The sequence below is a fragment of the Asparagus officinalis genome, chromosome 8 (genome assembly GCF_001876935.1).
Source record: "Asparagus officinalis chromosome 8, Aspof.V1, whole genome shotgun sequence".
NCBI classification, from domain to species: Eukaryota; Viridiplantae; Streptophyta; class Magnoliopsida; order Asparagales; family Asparagaceae; genus Asparagus; species Asparagus officinalis.
This window is the reverse complement of record NC_033801.1, coordinates 35,126,811-35,138,739: the sequence shown is the minus strand read 5'-3', so window position 1 is coordinate 35,138,739 and position 11,929 is coordinate 35,126,811. Positions and strand designations below refer to the sequence as shown.

At 40.9% G+C, this 11,929-nt stretch overlaps 2 protein-coding genes across 5 annotated transcripts; both read right to left on the bottom strand.

The window, feature by feature from the left end:
- Window positions 235-4,191, bottom strand: LOC109822733 (probable WRKY transcription factor 3). 4 transcript variants are annotated; one of them, XM_020388983.1, is made up of 5 exons: window positions 3,989-4,191; window positions 1,762-2,444; window positions 1,520-1,684; window positions 1,271-1,398; window positions 235-598 (listed from the first exon to the last, which is right to left on the bottom strand). In XM_020388983.1, exons 3-5 carry the CDS (start codon window positions 1,575-1,577, stop codon window positions 497-499), a joined length of 288 nt encoding a protein of 95 aa, XP_020244572.1. In that variant the 5' UTR covers window positions 1,578-1,684; window positions 1,762-2,444; window positions 3,989-4,191; the 3' UTR covers window positions 235-496. The 4 variants fall into 4 exon arrangements, with proteins under 4 accessions (XP_020244572.1, XP_020244570.1, XP_020244569.1 ...); XM_020388981.1 differs by having other exon boundaries at window positions 235-484; XM_020388980.1 differs by having other exon boundaries at window positions 235-1,398.
- LOC109821124 (probable WRKY transcription factor 3) lies at window positions 2,022-2,432 on the bottom strand. Its single transcript, XM_020387318.1, has one exon. It carries the CDS (start codon window positions 2,430-2,432, stop codon window positions 2,022-2,024), a length of 411 nt encoding a protein of 136 aa, XP_020242907.1.

The following is an 11,929-nucleotide window of genomic DNA, read 5'->3' as shown; positions in this document are numbered from 1 at the left end:
ACCAACAGTTGTAACCGTTGGTGTAGATTGTTGCACCAACGGTTGTAATTGTTGGTGCAGATTGTCGTGCATTGACAGTTTCAAAACTTGTACCAACAGTCCCAACCATTGGTGCTTGTGTTTTTCCTTTTTTTCACTTTTACCTACAGCATTTACATATAACATTTCCCACAAAAATATATAATATATTTGTTCACAACATATACATTCCCATGCATAAAACAAAAGATTAACTAGAATCAAAACACAACAAGTTATAAATTACTCAAGTCCCAAATATATAACAAGAATCAAAATACAACAAGAGGATATCTGAAATATACAAATGTCTTAAGTATGTTAATTAAAAGTACAAGTCACGGCTGATTTAATCGAATATAATCAGCAAAAACTTTGCGGATGTCCTCCTCGCTATAGCCCTCCTGTGTATGCTCCCCAGCACGCCTCCTAATCGACTAGCAAGAGGGCTTTGTGTCGAAATATCCTGAGGAGAACATTAAGCAGCAGATATAGAACCTTGAGTATTCGGAGAATGAGCTAAAGTCGGTGGAGTAGTAGCAGGAACAACAGGTGGTGGACGAGTGGTCTGAGAATCAATCTGTAAAATAATACATATAATAAATCAAATTCACACTAAGTATATCCAAACATGAAAACTTAAGCTTAATAAACAAGCCTTTTGTTGTAAGAATAATTTATGACATGCATTTGTAGTGTTGAACCATTTATGACATGAATGCGGCTAACTAAGCATGAATAATTCATTCCAGAGTTGGAAGTCAGCACTCAGTAAGAAAATGTTCAAATAGACTGTGTATTCATTCATGGCAATAGATGCAAAAATACAATACAGTATCACTTGGCATAATTTTGTGTATTAAAAGATGATTCAAGCTTCTATTCACTCAGTTATATACAATAACTCAATTCCAGATAAGTACAAAAAGGGGATAATTGTAATTCGAGTTTTGTTTATGTTATTTGTAATTGAGAGAATGATGTTCAGCTATTTCATTCATTCACTCACTGGAAAGTAATGATATATCTACTATATGCATTTATTCTTAGATAAGCCCCTCAATAACACTACTTCGCATGAATCTGTATATATTGATACGAAAGAGACATACTTTATAAATATTGAGGTTGTAAGGGAATGAGATAATATTAAGTTTTTTTTTTTTTTTGCATACGTACTAGTTGGGTAAGTCGTTCCATATTGAGGTTGTAAGGGTAAATCGTTTGAATTCGTTGAAAAATAAACACTTACGCAATACTCTTGAGTTTGGGTGTCAGGATATATACACGAGTATGTGTCACCATTTGGATCCACTAATGTCTTGTGGGTACCCAAATACTCCTTCAAGGCACTTGAGGAGCCACCTGATTCTTCGATCACTACAAATCACTCATTTCAATTACAGAGCAGAATACAACTAGATCACCATGAAATGTCCATTTTAATATTCATAAAACAATAAATATAAAAAACATGCAACTTAATAGGAACGAAACATACCTGGTATTAGGATTTCCTTTGACAAATTTCTGTCCATACTTGTGCCACCTGTAGCCATCACTTATACGCGTTGCATCACATGAACGCTGCACAACAATCTTGGGTTCCTTAATCGTTCTAAGGACCGGTGCTGAGCAAGGCATATAGCTCTGTGTCTCGATGAGCCTGTATCATAGACAATAAGTACTCAATACACATGAACATATGAAACTATATACAACAATATTTATTACAACACTAGCCTTCTTTTTGCATCTGGTTCATCAGCATGCTCCTCGTCCATCTTAATTGCAGCATCCCCTTCACAATCACTAGAGCAGAACAAGTGTTGTTCCGTGGTTTCATTGCTAGAATTTTTTTCCATCTTTGATGTTGAAGGATCTGGTCCTTTAACTTCGCTACATGGAAGATCTGAGGTTTTATGCTCCCCAGAAGACCCACCAGACTGAACCCCTTTCTCTTTGAAGGACTTAGTTGTCTTTTGAGGTGGGTCATGAATGTGCTAACCTCTGTAAATTATTTTGGTCTCTTGACCATCTGGGCAACGCTTGACCTTCTTCTTAGAAAAACAGGTCACATTGGTACATTTATAGTAGCTTCGTGATCTATCACTACTTTGAACCTGCTTCTGACCATACTTTCGCCAGTTATATCCATCACTAGAGCTAGTCTTCACAACAATTTGAGTGGACTGAGCCTCAGATTTATGGTCAGATGGAGGAGGTTGCATTGGCTCTGGGGTAGAGATGTTGTCTTCAGATACTGGTGAAGGCCTTTGTTGTAGTGGCGCTAGGTTGATGGATGCAGGTTCTGGTGAAGGACCGGGCAATGCTTCTGATGAGGAAGGACGTGCTGCTTGAAGTTGCATCTGTGCCTGAGCTGTAACTGTGGCCAAAAGTGCTTGATGGGTCATTGCAAACTATCCCTGAACGAAAGAACGTTCACGTGTAACAACAATAAGCATCAAAATTTACAAGTACCTTATATTATGATAGTTATGCAATGAGGTAAAAGCTAATGGAATTTTCATCTGAGAAGCCATCCAAGCCAACTCATGTAGTTAACATGTAAAAATTAAAAGACGAAGAAAGTAGATATAATAATACTAAGTAGAGCGCCTTTTCTTTTTTTTTTTTTTTGTGTGGGTGTGTGTGTGGGGGGGGGGCGTCGGGGGGGGGGCCATTATTTAAACCTTTTCTTAGAGATATGATAAGCAGGAATAACACTTACACGTATCCTTTTTGGTCATGGAAATGCAAAAAACATATAGCCAGTGGAATGGAATCACCGTCAAAACTCACCGAAGTTACTCAACCTGAATAAAATCTTTTAACTTTATCGTAAAATGCCGACAATTAGGCAGTTCAGAGTCTATTGATGTTTGATTGCTTTCTACTTACAATTACAATAAATATTAGTTGAATCGCTATTTTCCCTCCTTCCTTTCCTTTTTCTTTTTCCAGCTTGCTTTGAGGTCCACGGTGTCTGTGCAATAGAGTTTTCTTTGGAATTTTACTACAAGTTTCATAATACATATCCGGGATCAAGAAATAACATAACACCACCAAAATCACATGCGCCATCCCATGAATCCTTCCTCATCAACAATATCCTTACTTTCCAACACTAATCCTAACCCTATCGTGTCCAAAAGCAAAGGAGAATGAAGAGAACCTAACAGCACCTGGTCTAAACTAAGAAAGAAAAGAAGAGAATGGTCATGAATTTTCACAAACTATCTGTCTAATGCAATGTTGCAGGTGAGTATCTCAAAAATGATAGAAGAGAATGGTCATAAATTTATGGTAATGCGCTTACATATAAGTTAGATGACTTACATGTGTTAAAAGAAATTAATCTGCAAATAGGGATGATAGGCTATACATGAGGGTTAAAAATCATAGCTCATGTTATGGTGTTGATTGAACAAATTCCTTGAATCATTGAAAACAATTCCCTGCGAAATAAGCGTGTATTAGTGTTGATTTCCCAACAGCACATTAAAGTTTATGATTCCTTTAACATTTATCCACTAAATGATAAAACCCTCCAAATGACTCGTGCTTGAGAGAACCGAACTTGTGTGCTACCTTTCTACAAACAAGGCTGTTGATATACCTATCTACACTGAAAGAGGCACGTATAGGATGTAAATAGGTTTAAAAGATAATTTCTTTCAGTAATTTGTGTGCCATAAAACACATCATAAACCATAAAAATTATGTCTTTTTAAAGCATTCAATTGAACACTAGACATGCATCTAAACGAAACAGAACCAAAAACTCATCAATTTCAAAGGCAAATTATCATGATGAGATTCAATAGATCAGTTCTTACTAAACGAGATCTAATCTAAAGCTAATCACAGTCTAGAATCGCCTAAACGAGATCCAGATCCCGCATAAAAACTTCACATCAACTGAAATCTAAAGCAAAATTAGACAGAACAAGATCGAAATCAAGCTCACCTTTGAACGAGATCTCGTCCTTGAGTTGAGAATACAGAGCAAGAGAGAGAGAGAGGGAGGGAGGGAGGGCAGCGCTGGTTTTGGTGACGAGAGAGGGAGGGGGCGGCGAGGGAGCTCCGACGACGACGAGAGGAGGAGGGCGGTGATGGTTTTGGCAAGAGAGAGTGAGGGAGGGAGGGAAGCAGAGAGGGAGAGAGGCCGAAATTTTTTGGGGGGGAAATAAAATTTGGGGCTGAAGCGGGCTCCCTCAAATTTTGTGGGAAAAACTGGATTGCCCCGTCCCCAGGGGTTAAACCGTTGGTGCGGGTAAAACTAGTCCCAACGGGTTCTACCACCCGTTGGGGCTGCTACTATTTATACTAATGAACATTCAATATATTTTATATAATATTCTCAAATATTAGTAAAGATTTTATTGTTGCATATATAATTTGGTTATTATTTCTATAATTTTTATAATATCTTTAAAAATTATTTTGTTAGATCATGCACTATGTGTTGGCCTCTTTGTTTTGATGATGTTTAACAAACAATTTATCACTAATGTTGTTTGTCTAGTATTTGTGTTTTCTTATTTATTATAGACAAACAACATGTTGGAGGTTGGATGGATTGCACCATAACGATCATATCAAATGGAGGTTGGCGGATATTGTGGTTAAAGCCTATGCAGTTCAAAGTTGAAGATCCAAGTTCAAGCTTCATCCGTAAGTTTACCAAGTCGAGCTTATTGAAGACCTATAGCTTGGGTAATCTTTATGTACATCTTTTATTAAGTCTTCAAAATTATTTTGTAATGTTTCAAAACATGGTTAAGCTAAAATGTTAAAACTCATGTGTTTACATTTTCATGTTTTGGACTATTTTACAAAATAATGATATTTTTCATTTGGGAGATCCTTTTTGAAAGCCAGTTATTGTAGAATGTGTATTATCATGTCTACAATCATTTTTCAAAGTTTTATATTTTTTAGAATTTATTTGATATTTTTAAACAGCGTTTCAAAATTATCAAACTGCTTCTAAACCTATTTTTCTCATATATCAATTTGCGGTCGACCACCACGGTCGACCGTCCCTGAGTCGAGAGACTCAGGAAGTTTTTCAGAGGCTCGCGGTCGAACGTGACGGTCGACCGGATGCTCTCGTGGTAAACCACCACGGTCGACCGAATGTTTTCCAGAGCCCAAATTTTGGCTTTGTGCTGCTCGCGGTCGACCGCTGATCGTCCAACGGTTATTTTTGTACAGAATCTAATTTCTGATTTTGTGGGTTTTTTGGTCTTTTGTCTGGGGTTTTGGCTATTGGTTTTTCTTCCTATATAAACCCTCAAACCCCTCTCTACCAGAGCAACCAATGGAATGTTTTAAACAAGTTTAAAAGAGATTTTAACAAGGGTTTAAGTTTGGTTTAGAGTTTGTTTGTGAAGAGAATTTCATAAGAGTTTGAGGAGATCATCAATCTTGTTTGGGCTTCAAGCTACATCCCTCCACTCTCATTTTAGAGAAGTTTTCTTAAACTCTTTATCTAGCTTGTTTATGATTAATGTGTCATATTTATTTTGCTAGATTAAATTGAGTTTAGACTTGTTTTTCTCATTGCTTACACACACAATCATTGAGCTTATTGTATTTTCATACTTAGTATAATTTAGGTTGTGGGGAGTTGTAACAATTGAGAGTGAGCTACATTAAGTTCTCATCTATTGTAGAGAACATATTTGTTGTTATATTGTTAGTGTTGTAAAGGTTTCGGTGAGCTAGAAAACTAAGTGTGAGGAGTGAACATTGATCGGTGAGCGTTAAAAATCGACATTGTGAGTGATTGTGGACGTTGATCAGTGAACGTTAAAACCCGACATTGTGAGGTGTAAACGTTATTTGGGTGAGCATAGAAGACCCGGTTATGATAGTGGATTTCTCCCTGTGAGTGGGTGTTTGCATCGAAAGTTGTTGTTTTTATTGCTATCGAATCTATTACAACTTTAGTCGTTACAATAAACTCGAATAAAATAAAAGGTTGATCTTTTTATAAGATCTCCTTACACAATGAAAATAATAAAAAAAGTTTACAACTTTATCAAACAAACGCAACGGGTGTGTATCGCTCGCTGCTTGCGTGGGATCTTGGCCTGTGACGGGGATGTTAATATCCGTGGACCACCGCCGATCAGATCTGATTGCTAAAAAATTGGGCAGAGCTTCGTTGATTCGCGAAGGAATCAAGAAACCGTAGCGCTTATCTCGGCAACGGCGAGATAATTGCTCTTCTTAAGATTATCACAACGGGATAATCTTAAGGAGCGGACCCGGGAAACTGCAGATCTGACGAGCTCCTCTTCTTTATGCCGACGAACTCGATCCGATCTCTCCTCCTCCTCTCTGAAATTCGTGCACCTTCAGTCTTCAGTCCGGCAGGCCTTCGCCTAATCTCTAAAATTCCAGATCTGAAAAAATAAGGCTCCAGGGGCTGTATTTATAGGCTTCCAGGAGGTCCGGGCAGTTAAAACCGATCGAAAACCGTCAAAAACACGTCTCAAGTGCGAGACAGTTCGGGGTGTCTCGCACATGTGCGAGACAGTTTGTACCCTCTTCAGTATTTTGGCTCTAATTCTTTCATATGACCTCAGAATCAGGTGATTCAAGTTGTGTTGGAAAGATAACGAAAAGATCTACAACTTTTATCTTTTAAGATTCTTCAGATTTGAATCGTATCATGGTGAAAACAGCTTCAAAAGGTCCGAGACACCTTTGGGTGTCTCGGCTATTTTGGTCATAACTTCCTCATATGACTTCCAAATGACCTGATTCTAGCTGGGTTGGAAAGCTGACACAAATATCTACAACTTTCATGTTTTGAGTTTCTTCAGATTCAAAACGTATCATGGTCAAAATAGCTCCACAAAGTCCGAGACACCCTTGGGTGTCTCGGCCTTGGCCGAGACACCTTTGGGTGTCTCGGCTATTTTGGTCATAACTTCCTCATATGACCTCCAAATTACCTTATTCCAGATGTGTTGGAAAGCTGATAAAAAGATCTACAACTTTCATGTTTTGAGTTTCTTCAGATTCAAAACGAATCATTGTCAAAACAGCTCCACAAAGTACGAGACACCCTTGGGTGTCTCGGCCTTGGCCGAGACACCTTGGGGTGTCTCGTTGGGCCGAGACACCTCAGACACCTTGGGGTGTCTCGTTGGGCCGAGACACCTCGGGGTGTCTCAACTCATGCTGAGACGCTTTGTAATGTGTACTTGTTCATTTCCGCCGTAACTTCTTCGTCCGAACTCGGATTTGAGTGATTCAAAGTGCGTTGGAAAGCCGGCGAGGAGATCTACAAGCTCCAATGATTGGATCATTGTAGAGTCAACTGGGACACGAGGGGAGTTGCGCCTTTTGTAAGCGATGGGGGGCTCCCAATCAATTCGTATCCCCGTTATTCTGAAACTCCGTTGCTTCACATAGTTCGCCGATTCACTTCAAGCGTTCGTCGACGTCAATCAAGCTTCTGTGACTTGGATAGTGATGTTCATCGTCTTCTCTTAGCTTTGAGCTGTTCGTGGAGACCTATAGGCAATTTTCGATGCCTACAGATACCCCTTCCAAAGCGTTCCAACCTTGTTTCTTTTAAAGAAGAGGCTGGAATACTTTGGATGTGATTGGTCCAGCCTTCAGTCGGTGTAAAGGACCTGTAATTAGCTTCAATTCTTGACTCCTTCGATTTTCAGTCTATTCGACGTTTTGATGAATAGCTGAAGTTCTTCCGGCGCTGCGTTTATCGTCTGGCCGTCGTCGAAGTCTCGAAACTAAAACTGATGAGTTGAGTTTGGCTCGTGTCGTTGAGTTGACTTAGAACTGACCCTATCCGTCGCATCGACTCTTTGATCGCAACGTGTTGACTGGTGTTGACCTAGGGTTAGGCGTTGACCGGCGTTGACCCTAGGGTTTGGGACGTCGTACGTTGACTTTTTGATCGCAACGCGTTGACTGGCGTTGACCTAGGGTTACGCGTTGACCGGTATTGACCCTAGGGTTTCGGATCGCCATTAACACAGTTTATACTCGTGCATTTGCTGGAGTATACACAGTTTAAGCTCTTAAGGTATTGGAGCGTGGCGGTCCTAAATGTCGGAGTTGCAGGACCAACTATGAAAGTTGATTCCTCTGCACGTGTGGATCTTATCCCTAAGTGATTGGATGTTCGAGTCACGAGACCAACTGACGGAGCTGATGCGTCAATGACTCATATTTATAGAATTTTTGGCAAATTCTCAGCCATCAATGAGTTTGATGAGCCTTTACCGACTACCGTTTGAGTCGAGCTAGCATGCGGATTATTTAAGTCCGTTCCGCATGTGACGTTAAGCTAGAAGAGTTAACCCTTTTAGCGCTACGATGTTGAATACATAGATTTCATCTTTCTCCTGTGAAAAGACTAAACAACAACGTGTATCAGACGTTGACTTAGGATTTTTGGCAAAATCCTCAGCCATCAACGGATTTGATATGCCTTTATCGACTACCGTTTGAGTCGGGCTAGCAAGCGGATTGTTGAAATCCGTTCTGAATATGACGTTGTGCTAAAGGAATGAACTCCCTTAGACTTGATGCTACGACTTCGAATACATAGACTTTACCATTGTTACGGGAATAGGCTACCCGGCAACGCGTGTTAGGCGCTGACTTATCCTTACTTAGGATTCAGGATAAAAGTCCCCAGACTCGGATTCTGGTGTCTTCTTCAATCGGTAAAAGACTAAACCGGCAACACGTATTAGGCGTTGGCTTATCCCTGCTTAGGCTTCAGGATAAAATTCCCCGTGCGTGTGAAGCACGGATTTTGTCGTTATTAATAACAACCTGCCACAATATTAAATATGTGGGCTTTTGTCCGTTTTACAGTTAAGGACTAACCGGCAACGCGTATTAGACGTTGACTTATCCCTTCTTAGGATTCAGGATAAAATTCCCCGGATTTGAATTCTGGTGTCTTTTTCAATCGGTGAAAGACTAAACCGGCAACGTGTGTTAGACGTAGGCTTATCTCTATTTAGGAGTCGAGATAAAGTTCCCCGTGCATGGAATGTACAGATTTAAAGTTGAGAATTGTGTCTTTTCTCATGGTAAAGACGAACCCAAAATGAAAGAGGAAGAATTTTATATTCTATCTCCCGGCACCGAAGAGGAAGAATTTTATATTCTATCTTCAGTTGGAAAGGAAACTCGAAGTTGGATCTCCACCCCCAGAATCCAGAAAGATGAAACTAAGAGTGGGATCTCCACTCCGAGAATTGGAAAGATTCAAACGACCCTAACTTTTATAAAAATTGGTTATTTGATCCAAAAAGAGTCCCTCATTTATTGAGGAGAAAGTCCAATTTCGACCCTAACTTTTATAGGTTTGGTGGAAAAAGGAACAAAGACAAACTTTCGTTTATCGAAAAGGGATGACTCGGTCTTAGTCCTAACTATCTGTAGGTTTGACTAAGTGAGATTGGGAACAATCCTAACTTTTATAGGTTTGATTGCTCAATTGAAAGTGGACCTCTCGTTCATGCAAAAGAGTGTTCGGAAATCACAGTAAGAGTTTAGTGTTTATCACTTTATTCATAATGATTAGGTTATCCCTAAGAATATTACATTTAACATTCTTCTGGAAACTTCCTGTTACATAAATTATCCACCCCCAGCTTCCTTTGTGAAGCTGGGTTTACCATTGTATTCAGTTGCATGATCGGGTTATCCTTAAGAATATTACATGTAAAAATTCTCCAGGAACTTCCCGTCAAGAGTGGGAACAGTTTAGACTCATATACCTATTGGAGTATCAGGGAGCAGTTTAACCTCATATACCGATTGGAGGAGTAAGAAGCAGTTTATACTCGTATACTCTTCGGAGTCGTGTCGTTCTCATTTGGCTTATCCCAGCGTTATAACACCGGCTTCAACCAAGGTCTGAATGCTATTCTTTAAAGTAAAGCAAGCCTTGGTGGGATGAAGGATCCTCCTGTGGTACGCGCAGTACTTCAGATCTGTAGTATTGTCAGCTTCCCCCTGATTTATGATGGGTGGCAGCTTAATCTTATTGTTTTCAAGAAGGGTCTCGAAGATGGCTGGAACGTCTTCGTCCTTGAATGAGTACTCTTTTTGGAGCCTCGAATCTGAAGTCTTCTGTTGTCTTCGGGGTTGCTGTTGCGACGTCTGATTAACATCAACAACCGTTGTAGGTGCCTTCCCTTCCTCATAGGAAATGAGACTCGGATTCAGAGGGTTAGCCATCGGTTGGCTTCTTTCGACCTTCCTCCTTCTGAGGAAACGTTCGGCCTGCTCTTCACACACCTTCAACTCTTTCCAGGTATTGAGCGGCTCTACTCCCATAACGTCCAAGATGTTAATGGACAAGTTGTTATAACAAGTCTGCAAGACGAATTCCTCCGTGACGGGATCCTTGCAGTTCATTGCCTGATTGCGGAAGCATTTGATGAAGGTATCCACCGACTCTCTGTCTTTTTGTTTCTCATCGAAGAGTGTCCTGATCGACACTTTGGCGTCATCATCGAAGAAATGAGCGAGGAACATGCTCTCCAGGTCCTCCCAGCTGTTGATATTTCTGGGCTTGAGACGACGGTACCAATCGAAGGCAGGCTCGCGAAGGGTGCTAACGAATGACCGGACCATCAGAGGCTCGTTGCCAGAGATCACTCCCAAATGAGACTTGAAATAGATCAGGTGCTGACTGGGAGAACCCTTCCCGTCGAACGGCGTGAAGTTGATCAGGTTGAACTTCGCCGGATACGGGATCGATTCCCATTCTCTTGGGTAAGGACACGAAATCCCGGTCTTCTTCACCTCTCGAGCAGACATCAGGGCATCAATTTTGCTTTCGAGATCCTTCATCTTTTCGGCCTCATCTATATCCTGTTTTGGAAAATTTTCAAGAGGAATATTGCGGCCACCCCCAGTGTTATCATCGTTGGTGGGTCCACCCTCAGTATCGTTATTTTTAGTGGGGCCACCCCCAACGTCGTGTTCATCCACATCTGAATCGCTATCTGCTTAGTTAGCAGTGTTGCGACGGCTGGATTCACCTAGCTGATTCGACAAAGCTCGGATTTGTTGGTCGTGCATTCGTCTCATCTCTTGCATAGCCATTTCCATCTCAATCTTGAATGCCTCTTTCTGCTTGGCCAAGGCTTCCTCAACCATTTTGGTTACTTCCTCGGTATTAATCATAAACACTTCACGGGATTGTCCTGGACTGGATACCGTATTATTAGAAGCTATTGCCGAGTTAGCATCCGATGCTTCATCATCTGAGGATAACCCTCTCTGCATTCTCTGATAATCCCTTTGTCTAATAGTTCCTGATCGTAACCGGGTTAGACGATGCGATACAAGCGGATCAGAGCTAGAAGGTCGAATCGATTTTCCCTTATCAACCATATTGATGGTAACCTCTGGGGGTTCGTCACCTTGAACGACCGATCGTTTCTTACGGAGACACTTTTGATTGGACTTAGCCTTTTCGTTGGAGATCCTCTCAAATATCGAGACCCTCTACGGAGCAGTCTTGGAGCAGCTACACGCTGATAATACTGCCCTGATAATTTTGATACACGGACAATGAGAGTCCGCTTCCCGGGTACTTCTCTTTCGAGATTTATTCATACCCCCAGCCCGATAGTACAACTCATCGACGTTGCGGTCAGAGCAACCTATCGTCTGTTTACATAAATTCTCAAGTATAACGCATTCTTCTGTTTGATGTGTTTTCCTCTGAGTAAACATCGCCTTGTTGGCGTCTACAGGAGTCACACGCTTGGAATCACACCTTTGTGAGGGTAAAACCTTAACGAGCTCCTGGTTTTCTGCACGCACCGCCAAGCGGGCCGTTGTAGAAATTAACTCGTTAGGAGGTCGCGTACTACCCCCAGTCTGGATG